The 15,860-nt window shown below is 53.9% G+C and overlaps 7 protein-coding genes across 7 annotated transcripts; 4 read left to right on the top strand and 3 right to left on the bottom strand.

The window, feature by feature from the left end:
- Positions 1-143: 143 nt before the first annotated feature.
- On the top strand, positions 144-1,295 carry V1518DRAFT_375764 (uncharacterized protein; the record flags this gene model as incomplete). The annotated part of the gene is made up of 2 exons (XM_066901517.1): positions 144-931; positions 1,016-1,295. 2 exons carry the CDS (start codon positions 144-146, stop codon positions 1,293-1,295), a joined length of 1,068 nt encoding a protein of 355 aa, XP_066758451.1.
- Positions 1,296-1,682: 387 nt separating this feature from the next.
- On the top strand, positions 1,683-2,855 carry V1518DRAFT_375874 (uncharacterized protein; the record flags this gene model as incomplete). The annotated part of the gene is made up of 1 exon (XM_066901522.1): positions 1,683-2,855. A coding segment is annotated over one exon (1,173 nt), but the record flags the coding sequence as incomplete, so codon positions are not given.
- Positions 2,856-4,106: 1,251 nt separating this feature from the next.
- Positions 4,107-6,168, bottom strand: V1518DRAFT_333060 (acyltransferase family-domain-containing protein). The gene has a single exon (XM_066901174.1). It carries the CDS (start codon positions 5,888-5,890, stop codon positions 4,190-4,192), a length of 1,701 nt encoding a protein of 566 aa, XP_066758449.1. The 5' UTR covers positions 5,891-6,168; the 3' UTR covers positions 4,107-4,189.
- A 290-nt stretch (positions 6,169-6,458) lies between these two features.
- On the top strand, positions 6,459-8,352 carry V1518DRAFT_419548 (uncharacterized protein). The gene is made up of 4 exons (XM_066904791.1): positions 6,459-6,655; positions 6,712-6,867; positions 6,926-7,309; positions 7,364-8,352. Exons 1-4 carry the CDS (start codon positions 6,595-6,597, stop codon positions 7,900-7,902), a joined length of 1,140 nt encoding a protein of 379 aa, XP_066758448.1. The 5' UTR covers positions 6,459-6,594; the 3' UTR covers positions 7,903-8,352.
- A 3,802-nt stretch (positions 8,353-12,154) lies between these two features.
- Positions 12,155-13,827, bottom strand: V1518DRAFT_419540 (hemolysin-III related-domain-containing protein). Its single transcript, XM_066904790.1, has 2 exons — positions 12,574-13,827; positions 12,155-12,517 (listed from the first exon to the last, which is right to left on the bottom strand). The coding sequence occupies exons 1-2, from the start codon at positions 13,625-13,627 to the stop codon at positions 12,393-12,395; spliced, it is 1,179 nt and encodes a 392-aa protein (XP_066758447.1). The 5' UTR covers positions 13,628-13,827; the 3' UTR covers positions 12,155-12,392.
- On the top strand, positions 13,786-15,106 carry V1518DRAFT_456781 (uncharacterized protein). Its single transcript, XM_066906566.1, has one exon. The coding sequence runs from the start codon at positions 14,096-14,098 to the stop codon at positions 14,990-14,992; it is 897 nt and encodes a 298-aa protein (XP_066758446.1). The 5' UTR covers positions 13,786-14,095; the 3' UTR covers positions 14,993-15,106.
- Positions 14,937-15,367, bottom strand: V1518DRAFT_419538 (translation machinery associated TMA7). Its single transcript, XM_066904789.1, has 3 exons — positions 15,308-15,367; positions 15,111-15,258; positions 14,937-15,063 (listed from the first exon to the last, which is right to left on the bottom strand). The coding sequence occupies exons 1-3, from the start codon at positions 15,336-15,338 to the stop codon at positions 15,048-15,050; spliced, it is 195 nt and encodes a 64-aa protein (XP_066758445.1). The 5' UTR covers positions 15,339-15,367; the 3' UTR covers positions 14,937-15,047.
- Between the last annotated feature and the right edge of the window lie 493 nt (positions 15,368-15,860).

Here is a 15,860-nt window from a genome sequence, read left to right as displayed (position 1 = left end):
CCTCGGCGTGGCCCCTGACCACGCCTCCTCTCCGTCCTTATAACCCCCGTCCCGTCCCCAACGGCCCTGTTCTGTCTGGTCCTCGTCCGTTAGCTGCCTCCGCTTCTGCCTCCCCCTCTGTCTGCTCCGCATCAAGTTCCACAATGCTCGACCTCGACCGCGCCGCTCTTGACCTCTTCGTCGCCTCCCCCGTCTCCCCCCAGATGATCGCCTACCTCGCCTCCACTACCCAGACCGTCATCCGCTGTGACCCCGAGGCCGTCGCTGCCCCGTTGCCTGCGTCGCCGCCTGCATCCCCCCAGGACGGCTCTAGCAGTGCTGTCGCCGGCTCTGATGCCACCGCCAACCGGCGCCTGCCATCCCTTACCGCTTTCATCGCGACCCTCGTCACCCGCTCCAACGTGCAGACGCCCACCCTCATGTCAACGCTCGTATACCTCTCTCGTCTGCGAGCGCGTCTGCCCGCCATGGCCCGTGGCCTTGCTTGCACTTGCCACCGCGTGTTCCTCGCCGCTCTGATCCTCGCTGCTAAGAACCTTAACGACTCCTCCCCCAAGAACAAGCACTGGATGAAGTACACCGTCGGCCTCTTCTCCCTCCCCGAGGTCAACCTTATGGAGCGCCAGCTACTGTTCCTCCTTGACTGGGACCTCCGCATCGACCAGGACGACCTGCTTCTGCACCTTGCCCCTTTTCTCAGCCCTATCAAGGCAGAGCTTCGCCGACGCCAGGCCGTCGAGCTCGAGCAGGAGCGCGAACGCGATCGCTGGGTGCTCCAGCAACAGCGTCTCTACTGCGACGTACCCCATCGTCGCTCCCGGCCACACCCTTACCGCCCGCGGCCCGTCGTGACTTCCTCGCCGACCTCATCAACTTCCTCCCTATCTTCTCCCACTGCCGCAGCCCCCTATTACTCTTCCCCTTCACCAACGTCGCCCACATACCGCATCGCGCGCACCACCAGCAACGGCAACATGGCGCCACTCTCCGCTGGCGGTGTCAGCACAAGCTCGAGCTCATCGTCGCTTCTACCGCCGTCGCTCTCCACCTCCTCATCGTCCTCCTCCCTCGCTTCTTCCGTCTCCTTTGCCGCTAGCTCACTCACATGTCTGCCTTCCCCACGAGACGTGATCGCCGAGGAAGATCTCTACATGGCTGGCATGGACTGCCGCAGCGCCAGTGCTCCGCATGCGCCGTCAAGTCAGCAGCCACAGAAGCGCATTCTCCGCAACAAAGCCTCCGGCCTGCTCGCGAAGTTTTGGGGACCGCAGCGCAGTGCCGCAGTCATTGCCTAGATCATCATTTGCTAGAAGTTAAAGTCATGTCATTAGTTTTGTCGATTGGATAGTTTGGCGTTTTGTTTTTTGTCATTATCATCATCTGGAAGTTATAGAGCCAGCGACTCGGGCATAGTCGGTCACCATATTACAATGCATTAATCATCTACTCATGAACTATTCCATTGTCTGACTCACGGGTCAAATTTTGTCAAATCCGAAAAATATCATTTGCTTCCCTCTTCAGGCGCCTCACGTGCTGTGGAGCAGGGCTAGGGCTGCTCTCCCCGCGGAAGCAGCCGCGCCTACGACCTGACGGCAAACGCGCCTCGTTGAGTGTCTCCACCGTCGCTTTCTCCTCTATCACCGGCTTCCCCTCCCTTCTCTGCTCCCCAGACCGCCACCATGGACTCCTTTGCCGACTACAATCTAGAGTCCAAGGAGGAGTTCTGGGAAGAGCTCGACGCGCTCGTCGCGCGCCAGGTGCTCTCCATGTCTCTGGTCGAACACGCCATCAAGTCCTTTCTGCGCTTTGTCGCAATGTACATGGATGACTACCTCAGCTCCGACGAGGACCTCATACATTGCTGCGGCAAGTTCCTCTCCAGCTCCGTGTTCCTCAAGCATAAGGCTGAAGTCCGGCACCGGCTTATCACTACCCTCGTGCGTAAGTCGCCGATCGCGACGCCGTTTCTGCTTCTCATCGGCCTACTCCTGCTGCTCGATGGCCGCACCGACGTGAGCACCTTTGTCATGATGGAGGACAACGAAGCCTGCGGGACTATCATTGACGTGCTCTGGCACCGTCGCGAGGACGACCGCCGTCTGCGCGTGTGCTACCTCGAGCTGCTCTACGAGATGTGTCGCGTCCAGCGCCTGCAATTTTCCGACCTCGTCGCCGTCCCCAGCGACTTTATCGAATACCTTTTCCGCTGCGTCGAGGACAACGAGGACTACGAAAACGACCCGTACAACTACGCCTTCATTCGTATCCTTCTCGTGCTCAACGAGCAGTACATGCTCCTCCGCAATCAATCCTCTTCCATAGCTCCCTCCTCTACCACTCCATCGCCCGAGAGCGAAGAAGCGCCGTCCATCGCGGTTGCTGAGCCACCATCGCCACCGCCAGTTCTAGAGAACGAGGTCCTCGCCGTGCTCGTGCGGAAAGGCAACGTCTACAAGACCTTCGGCACCAACATCATCATCCTGCTCAACCGCGAGCGAGAATCGTGCCTGCAGCTGCTCATCCTCAAAATGCTCTACAACCTCTTCACCACCGCTGAGACCGTTGACTACTTCTACCTTAACGACCTGCGCGTCCTCACTGACGTGTTTATCCGTGAGCTCAACGATCTGCCTGACGAAGCGGATGCGTTGCGGCATACGTACCTGCGTGTGTTGTACCCACTACTCTCACATACCCCGCTTAGTCAAGTGCACTACAAGCGCGAGGAACTTGTGCGCCTCTTGCGCGTGCTTGTTTGTTACCAGCCCGTATCGGAAACCACGGCTCGACTAGTCGCGCGCTGCACGTCTGTGCAATGGCTTTCGTTTACGCCTAGTGATAAGGAGGACGAGCCCAGCCAGGAAGACGACGACGATGACGAAGAAGACATGTACACTCAAGACACTGAGGACACCGAGACCACAGACGACGCCGAAAATGCTATGAATCCGTACCGCGAGGTTCTCGACAACGTGGAGCATCCGCACACATTGCCGTTCAAGCAATCGATGCAGTATCTGCGTCGCATTGGCGCGCCGATCACGCAGTCCGCAGGTTTGCTTGGGCTACACTTTTTGCATCAGTCTGAGCACACGATCTCGACCACTACGACCTCACCCACGACCACCACTAACACAAGCATCTCTCCAGCATCTTCATTCTCGCAGGCGGCTGTGTCTCCAGCGTCGATGTCAACCATTGCCCTTCCGGTCGCGGTGCCAGCTATGAGCATGCCGGCCGTCTCCGACACCGCCGCTCTACTGCCCGAGCCGTCACTGCGGACAACATCATCATCTCCTGCTCCGCCTCCCCCGCCAGCGCATCCTCCCGCTGCGCCATCACAACCGCACCCGCATCCTCACCACAAACACCGCCACCCGTTGCCACCGCCCCCCCCACCGCCCCCACGAACCATGCGCATGAACAGCGACGACAACGGCAACCTCGTCGCCGGTGAGGCGTATTAATAACTTAAACCCCCCACGTTCTGTACGCCGACCGCCGCCCATACACATATACATTTGGTAATTGCGTCGACTCTCTGGAGTCAGAAATACCCATAAAACAGTTTCTCATATCGGCGTTTGCTTGTACTTTTTTGGGATCGTCCAGCATGTGTGTAGTTCAAGTGAGTTTTCTGTATAATTTTCATTGGTAATGAGTTAGTGTAATAGGTTACTGTATGAATATAACCGTCGCTCAATTAGTTAGTCACTAAGCGGGGGCGAGGTTAGGGGCGCTGTGCCGGGGCGTCGTCGATGGGGACGGCGGCGCTGAGTTCCTGACCGACGAGGTACACGTCCGGCCAGTTAGACTGAACCAAGCACAGTTCCGTTAGACAGGGCTAGAAACCGACTCCCTTCGCAGTTACAGGTCCACGGTCCGCATTTGGTGTGCGCTTGCGTAGCGTCGGCGCGCCGATGGAAAATCATCAGTGCGAAAAATAAAAAATATAGTCTTGTTTCATGCACATTCCAACTGCCACCATCCCCGCGCGCGCATACGCGTGAAGATATCATTTAGAGTTTTTCCTAAGTTTTCCCAATTTTGTTCCGCACGACAGCTTGCGTCCGTGCGCGCCACTAGCTCGGCCGGTTATAATTTTAACGTTTAGAGATACTACCAATTCAGATAAGCCGTTCCGGATGAGGTACTTGGAGCATAGATTTGCAGAGGGAGTTAGCCATCAGACATCGCTGCTGCTACCGCTGCTGTCGCCATTCGCACGGACGTCTGGGCGCAGGAGGAACTTCTCGTCGTCGTATTCACTGTCGTCGAGGGTGAATTTGTGTTCGTGGTGCGTCGGGATGTCGCGAACGAGCGCCGCCGCAAGCCCCTTTCGCTCTTCCACGCCGCGAAACGAACCCTCCTCCCAGTCTTCGTCAGCGATATCATCCACCGACTGGCGTCGCACACCCTCCTCGTCGACTTCGTAGGCATCTGCGACGATCACTGGAAGAACTGGCTTGTTGCTCGTCCTGCTGCTGCCGATGCGCCGACTCAACGCGACGGCTCTTTGGTCCACGAACCGTTCAAACACGTACGCAGCCACAAAGGTCGTCGCCATGCCAACCGCTAACGCGACGAAAAACGCAGCAGTGGGCCCGATCTTTGGAAACACTCGCGCGTAGAGTAACGATATCACCGTGGCTAGCAGCGGGAAATGTGTTAGGTACACTGAAAACGAGTACTGCCCTAGGAAATTGAAAAACTTGAGTGCGAGACACCAGCGGATAAGCGGGTTCATAAAAACGCCTGTGGTGGTCATCAAGGCGCCGACAAGGGATTGGAACAGCGGTGGGTATTGAGGTTGCATGACTGCGAACTTGATGCAGAACTCGCGGAGGGCTGTGATGATGGCCCAGTCCTTTTGGACACAGAGGACCGAGCCGATAGGGATAAGCACCGCACTTAGGATCTGGCCTGCCAGCGCAAGACGTGTACCGCGCACACCGCCGAGGTAACCGCTCACCGCCACAGAGGACAAGAGATGGCCGATGAGAAACAGCACGAGTGGGTTCCCACCAAACAGAGGAATCATTGCGACGATCACGATGATATGCAACCACCGCGAGTGTCTGCGCGTGACGCAAAGGAGGAGCACCACGAGCGACCCATAGAACTCGTAATGCAGCGTCCACAGTGGTGTATCAAATGAAGAGATGATTGCTTCCAGTTGCAACGCCTTCGCGACGGCTGGCCACTGATCAAACACGCTATGCTTTACATACCCGGTGAACAACCCGTTCACGAAAAACGCGCGTAAATAGTGTGTGAAGCTCTCTGGGAGCTTGAAGTCGCGTGCTAGCCAATACTTTGAACCCGACAGCTTCGCTGCGAGTTTGTTGTCATCAGGGAAGAAAAACAACATCGTAAACGCAAACATCTCCGCGCCGATGACAGGTAATCCTAACCGTACTATCCGCCGGAGTACTATGAACACCCAATTTGCCTTCGTATGTGAAAATCCAACGGTCAATACGGCGCCGCTGAGCAGGAAGAACACATACACGGCCGTTGCGCCGTCGACGAGCAAATTCAGCGGCGCACGCGCGCCAATGAGGTGTTCCCAGCTCGTGAGCACCGGGACGGGATAGTGCGTCGACGGAAGGAAGGCGAGAACGTAGTGCAGGAGAGTGACCTGCATCGCGGCAACACCGCGTAGACCTTCGAGCGCGCCAACGCGGTTGCTCTTGCCATTGTTCGCGCTGGCTGCCGAATTGGTCGAAGGAAGATGTGCCGGTGTTTGCGAATCTGATGATGCTAGTCCAATATCTGGAAACGATAAAGTCTCAGGCTCGTCAGTTGCTACGGAATATCCATGCCGGTCTGGTGAATGCTGCTTGCCGCGAAGATGAAGCAAGCGATAAAGAATCCCGCGCGTCATATGGTATGACAGACGTATGGAGATTCCCAGCTCGCTCTGTTGGTATGGCACGGCGTAATTCAGTTTACGACGCGGTTTTCCTGCTGATAATCACGTATCGCGTGCCCGTCATGAACAGCAGTCACCTAGAAGATGGAGACAGAGAAGAAGAGAGAAGAGCTGACACGCCATAAAAGCGTTTCGCATTTGGGAAATACGGCAGATACGAATCGAGAAACGAGATCCGTGCCAGCTTGCTGCATATGACATTTGACAAATGAAATCTTCATTGTAAATACTGACATCCAAGAATTGTTAGCGAGGGCGCGGAGACAGTTACGGTTTAGACTTATCACAGGTGCTTCGAGCAGTCTCAACGCTGTCGGTGAAATTCGATGCTTTTGGTCGGGGACCCACCGATGAGCTCAACGCTAATGCGGTATGTGAGCAGACGTGAGCAGACGTGAGCAGAGTGGAGTTCGTAGTGTACGGCTGACCATCCTGCTTCACCAATATGAAATCTAATATACGCTAGGACCTCGGCATAGCCGTGCTTGTGCCGCCGTGCGACCCCGAGTCCCAGGGCCAAGACTGTGATGTGCCGCATCTGTCGACTTGAGGCTTTGTGAGCATCTCTATAGAGCTCGCTTCATCGTCTTGCATGGTGAATTACACATTCAACAGTATACAGAATCACCCCAAAGTAGGCTTACAGCACGTACCGCATGTCTATGATAAATTTTGACGATCGCACTCGCCAACATCGACTAATTTTGTTTTGTGATGGTGAGCTCACTGTTATTTCGCTTTGCGTGCGTGAACGAAGCTTGACAACAATACAGACACCAATCCCGAATTTGTCAAGCAGTCTAACCTCACTCGTATGTCGCGCGTCATTACACCTATTACCGCCGAAGGAGTCTGGCAAGGTTGTTATTACCACAACGTGTACTCGAGCCGGCGCTTGCGATCAGGACTGCAGAAGTTGATCGCCCGAGGTATGTTGTGCGAATTGAGGCTTCGTCTCCCAAGTCGTCTTACTGATTTGCTGTACAGTTGATGATAATTCTCATTTCATGGGATCAATTTTAGACATGTATAAATTTTTCTCATTCAATTATATACACGGCGATGAGTTGTTCTGTTTTGGCGCTGCAAGAGGGGCATATGTGATCTGTGCTCTATGTGATTTCATTCTTGACGTTGGCCTACTCCAAGGAACCGCGCTCTCCGAGTTTCGAAAGTACTTCAAGATGTGGAGAAGCAGTGATCCGGCGTTAGAGTACGAAAAAAGAGAGCTGGTCCAGAACGAACTGCTGATCGACGGCGAGAAGATCCGAATCAAGGTTCTGGGTTGCTTTAACGTAGTCGCTATTCCCGGCTTCTGGAAACCTGAGGCGCAGGACGGCATGATGATATATCAAAACGCAAACCATACGAGCAAGTAACTCTACTCATCAAATTGATGGAATAACTCACACCAACACTTGACAGGACTCGAATACGCATTTCATGCCTTGGCAATGCACGAGACGAATCCATGCTTCTATCCAGTCCTCTGGAATTTTCTGCCGCCGTCAACCGAATGCGATCCGTACAGTGACTCTCACTTTAGGCAAGACTGGTTTAGAGGCTCGCGGTTTAACGTGTGTGGCGGGGCACGAAGTTCTGTGCTCGGTGGGGCTAAGAGCAGCCACGAGCCTAATTTGTTGGCTGATATTCCGCTGGTATGGATGCTTGCACGAGTTTCCGAATTTCTGCAGTTGACTCGTGACGAACTTACATCTTCCCCTTCCACGACCCATGATCTCGCTCTCAAGTGCCCAATTCTTTCGAGTTCATATCGTCCTATCAAAATACCGTGGATAAGTTATTCAGGTCCGGTCACTGCAATTCAAGAACGCGAACGACAGAAAGCAGCATATGGCGCTAATCCGTTTAAGACTAGTGAAAGACTACATTGGTCTGTTCCTTATATTCCTGCGGATAAGGAATATAAGATCTTTTTGTCTGGGGATTTCGAATCCTCGTGAGCCGTACACAGTATTTTGCAAATGGCTTAGTGGGGTATGATTCTCGGGTTTGGAAATGAGTTCATTGGACGCCGGACCGTTTTGGCGCGGCAAAAGGGTTGGAGTTTGGCGAATTTTGCTATTTCTTCTATATCTGCATAATATAGCGCTCTGCAACGCATCAGTAATCGAGATGCTTAAAACTTGAGTGTTTACTGAAAGTTCTGTGTTCTACGCATATGCCTGCGCAAGGAACAGCAGAACACGTCTAGAGCACTCGCAACACGTCAATTGTCTACATAGACTACTGTAATAGAGTTGTCTATTGTTCTTTTCTCTGGCAAGAAAACTCATATACTCGCCAAGTAATATTTATAACTGCTGAGCCTCTTCTTGCCGATGCCACATATTGGAGTAGCTAATAAATTCTATCAGGAAGGGCCATACCAAGGAGAAAGCACTGTTTCCCGTCCGATCAACACACGTTAAGCTCCTTTGGGCCTACTTAGTACTGCGGTGGGAGACCACGCTGGAATCGTAGGTGCTCTTCTTTTTAGAAATTTTTTGCTGAGGGTAAAGCTGAGAATTGGGGTGGGGGACTCTGGAGTGAAGAGAAATAAAGTTTGAAGGCGAGGGTCCTGACGTATTGGGACTTTGAGGTTTTACAGATCCGCTAAAACTCTTTAGTCCCAGCATCCGAAATGTGCGTACACCTTGCTGTTGTGGCGCAGTCGCTTCAGTCCTCCTGCCATGACGGCATAATACTAACCTCTCATTTTCATTTGTCGGTGAAGTATGCCCTGCGTCAAACTTACTGGGCAGAGAAACGGGCACGACGCTGCTTGCTCACTCACAGCTATGACAACAGAAATCTGACCTTGCAAACGGTGATAGGGCAGCTGTTGGAGAAGCAAAGGCGGACACGTGCTGCAAATAATGCAGAGAACATTTTCACTACGGCTCCAACACGGACTACATTATGTAGTTGCTTCAGGCTAGCTATTGTACGTCAAGTCGGCTGCGGATGGTCTGCTGCACAAATGCAGGAGCTTGACAGCGAGCTACGCCAGCACAGGGGAGGCCCCTGAGTTGTAATTTGTGCCGCTCCGTCCGCGGCGCATGTGTGGCGCCTATTGTTAGTTCAAGCTAGCGCAACACACAAAAAACTTTCAGGGGATAAAGTTTGCGTGACGCTAATTTTACAAATTTTGTATAGAACTTAGCTACCGGCAGCAGATCAGAGTAGTTCGAGCAAGAAACAGCAAATAATGATCTTTCGCATGTCTAACAAATGTTAATATATATGGCCAGGAGTTTGACAAGTTGTGATTTGGTAACAGGAATTGGTGCGGTCGGCGAGCTGCATTGCGTGTTACTCTGGTGGTTGATTTTCTTTGTTGATGGAATGCTCACTTCAATCAATGTTGCACATAACTTTTTTCGATTTTCTCTCATTTTTCTTGCTAAGTTTTTTCTCTAACGTGCCGTATTACATAAATAGCTGTATCAAAATACTCAGTTAGTATTTCAAAAAAATAACCGAGCTACTGTTCCAAGGGGTGAAGTTGAATACAAGAACAGGCAAGATCCCATGGCGCGGCAAACTCTATAGGCTCCAGTGAGTATGGACGACTAACACAAAAAACACAAGCCATTTTAGAACGCCAGTGAAGCTGCAATTTCTACGATTGAAAGTCCAGAAACACAACCGACCGGACAGACACGTCGATGTTGGGCTCAAGAGCAATTCAAGAATGCAATGATATAGCGCGGACACGGCGTAGTAAAGGATAATTTGGACCAGCTGCGCAGCAAGGAAGCGCAGCGTGTGGTCATGGCGACTGAAATCGGGACATGCGGCAGCTTGTTTGCCTTGCGGGCAAATCGGTCAAACTAAACCACATTTTAGGAATGTCCCGCAGAGCGATTGCGGATCTTCGTCTGGTTGATAATTTACAGTAACTCAACAGTTGTATACAATAATGCTAATCCGGCGATAGCAGTGCAATTTACAAGCTGTAATGACATCATAGGTAATTATAGAGTAGAAACGATTCCGACCGCGAGCGCGAGTCCGCCCTGAGTTCCCCAAGATCGATCGCACAGGCTACTGGATCGGACGGTCGTTGTCTGTATTGCCTGTGCGCAGCTCGCGCTGTAATTCTGCTATGATAAAAGCCTATGATGAGCTGCATGGGATCTCTGCATTAGATATATATCTGACCATAAGTTACCAGGCAGCGTGCCATAACCAGTAAATAACATGATCGCGGCAGCTGTTCTGACTTGCGTTCCAGGAAATATGGTTTACGTCGCATTCTCCGCGTCTGCTGCACTTTCTTTCCTTTCTCTATCTATTCTACAGCGATTGGGTCACATGTCTTTGCATGTACTCATCCTTCTCTCCTCCCCAGGAGTCGCGTACACCTTCTTCTATTGCCGAATCCTAAGCAAGTCGCCAGCAACGTTGATATTCTCGCGTCGTGAGCTATTTCTAGCTTTTTGATGCCGCGTTGCATGTTAACCTGTGGCACAGACGACGTGGACGGCGACACCGATAAGGTCGATATCCGAAGCAGATATCGACGTGCTGAGCCTCCTGCCTCCTAGAGGATGACGGGCCCTACGCAAGATACTGTTGACAGCGATTCGTGTCTCATTGGATTATGAACGATGACTCATTCTAACAAAATTGTAGATGGTTGAAAACGCCAGACACATGATATAGCCATATCTTCACTTTCTACGGCATAAACGCATCGCTAACACGACTTAGCAAGGTAGACTGTCGGGCTGAAGCTCGGAACACAGTTCACGTTCGTACTTCCCATCAGCACCCAGAACAGCAGTCTGCTGTCCTCATCGACAAGCCCATGACGAAGGAGGACTATCTGGTGAATTGTCAGCACTATGGCAAGTCGTCGATAGGGCGTTCGAGCTTATAGATGGTGTCCAGTCAAGGAATACACCAACAATCCTTCGAAATAAATACTATTACATGAGCACATGCTCGCTCTTGCTTGACTGCAAATATGACTGGACGGTTGATGCTATAGTGTTGCATGACCGTAATCGAGTTCCCTACAACTTCCACGTGTTAATGCCTGCACAAATCACCTGTTATTCTAGCCCGTTTATGCATTGCAGCCTTGACGTCTCACGTGGTGTATCTAAGTCGTCGCTGACGACGTTCGACTCAGCGAAGTACCGCTGCGCACGCATCGACAAAGATACAAGCTGCACCACCGGCAGCTCTGTCAGCTGTGATTAAAGCATTTTGAAATCTTCAATGGTGACCATATTAGCGACCATGCAGTTACCATTTCCGAAGCGTACGTTGTTGCCGTTGACAGGTCTCATTCGCGGACTTAGTGTATCCGACTATGATTCACATGCTGGTGCAAGCTTAACGATACGGTTGTTGATAATCCCCGTTCCGATGACTGGCATATTATCTACTTACTGAGTTTGTTTTCACGACTTCTTGAATCGGAGAGCCAACTTATTTGACGCAGTCATCGATGATTTGACTACATCGACACAAACGGTTACAGGGTACACTGGTAATCACTGTCAGCATGAACATCGGGAGCTTGCTATGACTAGCAAAGACTCGCATCTGATGACGTAGGTCTTGAAAATCGCGTGCCAGTTGAAAGTGTACTTGAATTATGCTGTACCTGCCGCGCAAGGCTAGCCCCTTGACAAGAGTCAGCTCTTTCCGCTTATAAGCCCGCTTTTACAAAACTTTGAAAATGCAAGTCGTCGACAACGTGAACCACGGCTGCAGACATAGCACAGATCACAGATCACAAAGTTGACTCTGGTGCAGGTAGAACCATCGGTGTGCACAGAAACTAGTAGGGACAGGCACCGGTGAGTGCGCTAGTACGAGAGGCCGCGCAAAATAACTGACAAGATATTAAGCTGTGCTTAACCGTGCGGTCTCCATGTCTGATTGTAAGCGGATTCATTGATCTGCGGCTGTAGCTATCAGACGACGCGAAACGATACAAGCGAGGTCTCACCATTCCGGAGTCGCAGGCGAATTTAGTTAACGTGCGTACCGGCGTGACATCATATTACGCATTCAGGGGTCAGCGCGGCGCTCCGCTGGCATGCATAGACCGAGAATTCGCGTATTCGGATTTAAGAACGATCAGATTGCTCGTATTCGGTGCCGTCGCCCTACGATACCTTGACTTTCCTACCTTCGACCTCGGCATTCGCGGGGTCATCACCTGGCGTCAGATAGAGCGATTACGCCATGGAAGTACAAGCAACAATTTTGATTTGACTAACTATCCCAAACAACAAATTGGCGGAGAAAATACCCCGCCTTGCGTGATTGTATCGTAATCGCTAAAGGAACATTTACAAAAATAGAAGTGGCTTCTGTAAAGCAAAATCAAACAAACGCCTAGTCAAGTTCAAATCAAAGTGGAGAGCGGATACGTTATTCATGCGTGAGAGGTTGAAAGACAATTTATGCGACAGGTAAGGATGAAGGTTCAAACGCCTTGAAGAACCGAGTGGCAGATCTCGTAGGCATTTATGATGCCCTTGAGGTGCACGATTGCGGCGGCAAGGACGAACACGTGAAAGATTTGGTGGGAGGAGCCTATAAGGTCGAAGCCTGTGTGTTCGTTAGAGAATGGACAGAACGAGCCCAGCAAGACAACGAGAACTTACGGCCTGGCTTGAAACGCTCGGGGACTCGGGCAGCATAGATAGCGGCGCCGGCGATGTAGAGTGCGCCCTCGGTGAGCATATATGGCAGTTGCACGCGCATGGCGAGCTCGTGGTAGCCTAGCTTCGCGCCACCAAATGTGATGGGGATGATGCCGCTAAGACCAAAGACGACGAACATGAGGGCGCGGAATGGTCGCAATGCCGGCATAGCAAATTCCTTTCGGAGAGTGAGTACGGTGCAAATGGCACCAAGGCCGCCGACGAGTCCAAAAAAGATGGGCATGTACTTCGGGATGGAGTACAGGCCGTAATAGATAGCAGGGACGAACGAGCCGAGGATAAGGAAAATGATGCCAATATAGTCGAGGCGATTGCCGAACTTGGCAACAGACTCGGAGTGGCAATTGAGACAGTGATAGGTGGAGGACATGCCGAGACACAGGACCGCGCCGACGAAGAAGACGACGAAGACAGCGAAGTCGTGCCACGAGGTTGTGGGATAGCGAGGCAGAAAGATGTCTAGAGTAACGCCAAGAATGGCGAGAAAAAAAAGGGAGCCAATGAGGTGGGAGTATATGTTGACGGACTCGTTGTGAAGGTAAGTGAGGGAGTGGAGGCACTTGTAGAACGAGAAGGTTTCCCGCCGGTAGCCGGAGGTGATGTACTGGTTGTCCTGGCGCCAGGCAGGCAGGTCGTCCCAAATAACGGTCAAAATCCGTCGAGCAGCAGAGCCAGAGGCTTGGGTAAGGGAGACAGAGTAGCAAAAGTCGGAGGCATTGGAGGCGCGCTTACGGTCGTCAGGATCGTCATTCATGGCCGTGCAGGACATGACCACGGAGTTCGACTTGAGCAGGGTGTCGGTCGAAGAGATATTGTCCATCGAGGAGGCGGATGACGACAGCGACGACGACTTGTACTGGACCGACACCGAGGAGCGGCGTGTCGATACGGATGACGAGGAGGACGAGACGGATGAAGAGGACGAGACGGATGTAGAGAACGGCGGCATTTCGAAGGCGAATTCGGTAGTAGGCGGTTCGGACGGGGCAGACATATCACGGTGCGGGGCGGTAAACAAAGACGACCGCGCAGTGGACAGAAGAGCTGGACCGTGGGGGTGTTGTGGTTGTTGTCGATGTCTGCGCAGTGAAGGAGGGAGAGGACGATGGAGTTTATCGCCCAACAGCTGCGCGGAAGTCCATGCTGCAATCACATGCCGCCGCCTTATCCCGTGAGCGCTGCCGTCAGCGCTCACGGTGCCCACGCCCTGCGATTCAGCGCTACGACTCCTGGACAATCTACCACTACGCCTTTAATATTGCTATCTCCTCTGCCAGCCGCCAGAAATACCGGACCGCGCGCGCCATGAGCACCTCCCCTCGCGCGGGCGGACACGCGGCTGCGGCGCCGACCATCACCAGCCGCGCCGCACGCCCCAACACGACTCGCACAAGCCCCTTCGGGCACCAAATCACTTTAACCCATTCGACCATACCAAACAGCAGCGTAGTGCACCACTCTGATGCTGTCCAACCGCAAGGCCCGCGGCAGCGGCGCTGGTAGCGCCGGAGATGCATTCGTCGACGACTTTGGGTTCGTCTCGCGCAGCGGCGAGACGCGGCTGCAGCACGACGCAGCACTGCAGGCGCGCTACTTCACGTACCTGCAGCAGCAGTATCTACTCGCGTGTGCGGCCGCGCCAGGGTCCGACGCACTCCGGCGGACGTTTGAGAGGCTGAGTCTGGGAGAGGATGGTGGTGACAACGATGACGATGAGGCGGCAGCGGCAGCGGCAGCAGCCCGCGAGAGCGCGCTGCGGCGAGTGCTACTGGGCCTACGCAAGCTGCGGCAGGCGATCCTCGCGTCTGGGCCGCCGAGCGCGTTCGGCAAGGACGTGTTTATGTTTTCAGTGAACGTGGCCGTGCCGACGGGTCAACATGAGCAGTACGTGCCCGCTATGAAGTGGCTGCTGGACGACGCGTCTGCGCTGCTCACCAATGCAGAGGCGCGCGAGGTCGGAGCGCTGCTCACGCTGCACCTCGCGCACTTTAGCAACGACGTGCCAGCAGCGTTCGGCGCGATGCAGCGGTACAACGTGTTCGGCGACCTCGCGCTGCGGCAGGTCGTGCACGCGTGGGCAGACCGGGACTACGTGCTGTGGCGGCGGCTGTTCAGGCGCGAATCGGATCCCGCGAGACGACGCATGATGGACTTTGGCGACCGGCAGATGGCAATGGAGACGCTGAAGCGGATTGGCGCGGCGTACTTCTTCATGCCGCAGCAGGACGTCGAGGCGCTCGCGGGGCTGCCCTGGCGGGACTGTGTCGAGAAACTTGGATGTGGCTGGCGGAGGGAGGAACAGGGCAGGATAGTGATCCGCGAGCGCAGGCCACGGCCAGCAGCGGCGGCGGTGACGTGAAGTCGTGAGGGAGTGTATTACTGGTAACAAGTTGTTTCGTGATAATCGTAGAGTACTACTTCTTGCCGGACCTACAGCAGTTAGCAGTTGAACACAGACGCAACCAAGTCGCACTCACTTCTTGATGCCGCCAGAGACGAGCGGACCGCCCTTTGCAGCCTTCGCGGCCATGTCTTTGCGGGCAGCGGCCTCGGCCTTCTTCTTCTCCAGGAAGGCCTTGTCCTCGTCGTCGAGATCCTTGCGCTCCTTCTTGGGTGCCTTGAGCGCTGTGTCGCGGTTAGCACCATCCAGAACACTGCCACAAACCGCACTCACGCTTGACTTTGCCTCCTTGACGTCCGGACATGGCTGCTGCTGTGGAACTGGACTCTGCGGAGCACGAAGACGAAGAGAGAAGAGGCGCGGGCGTGGCGGGTGCGGCACATACGCGACGCTGCGTGCCAGTTGCGCCGCAGCTGTGATGCGGCGTGCGTCGTTGCGCCACTCCGCCGTCGCACGAGCACTGCTCACGAACCCAGCACCACCGAGCGATAGGCCAAGCAGAGCCAGAGCGACGCTTCTGCGGAATTCCGCGGCACCCCCGCCCCCCGCCGCGAGACTCCTCTTCTTCCGTCTTTTGCCCTCCTTCCCCGTCTGTCCTGCCTGCCCTCTGTCCTCCTCCCGTGGCCTGCTGTTAACTACCTCCTCATCCACGCCATGCGCGCCTTCTCGGCCGTGCCCCGCTCTCCCTCCCGCGACCGCCATCGTGACCGCAACCGCGACCGTGACAGAGACCGAGAACGAGACCGCGAGGGAGATCGCGACCGCGACCACCGCAGCACTCACCGCAGCGGCTCTCACAGCAGCTCCCACCGTCCTCACGACCACG

This window comes from Limtongia smithiae (genome assembly GCF_038497785.1).
Source record: "Limtongia smithiae strain NRRL Y-17922 unplaced genomic scaffold V1518scaffold_9, whole genome shotgun sequence".
In the NCBI taxonomy this organism is placed as follows: domain Eukaryota; kingdom Fungi; phylum Ascomycota; class Lipomycetes; order Lipomycetales; family Lipomycetaceae; genus Limtongia; species Limtongia smithiae.
Note: the sequence above shows the minus strand (reverse complement) of the source record. Positions and strands in the feature narration are given on the sequence as shown.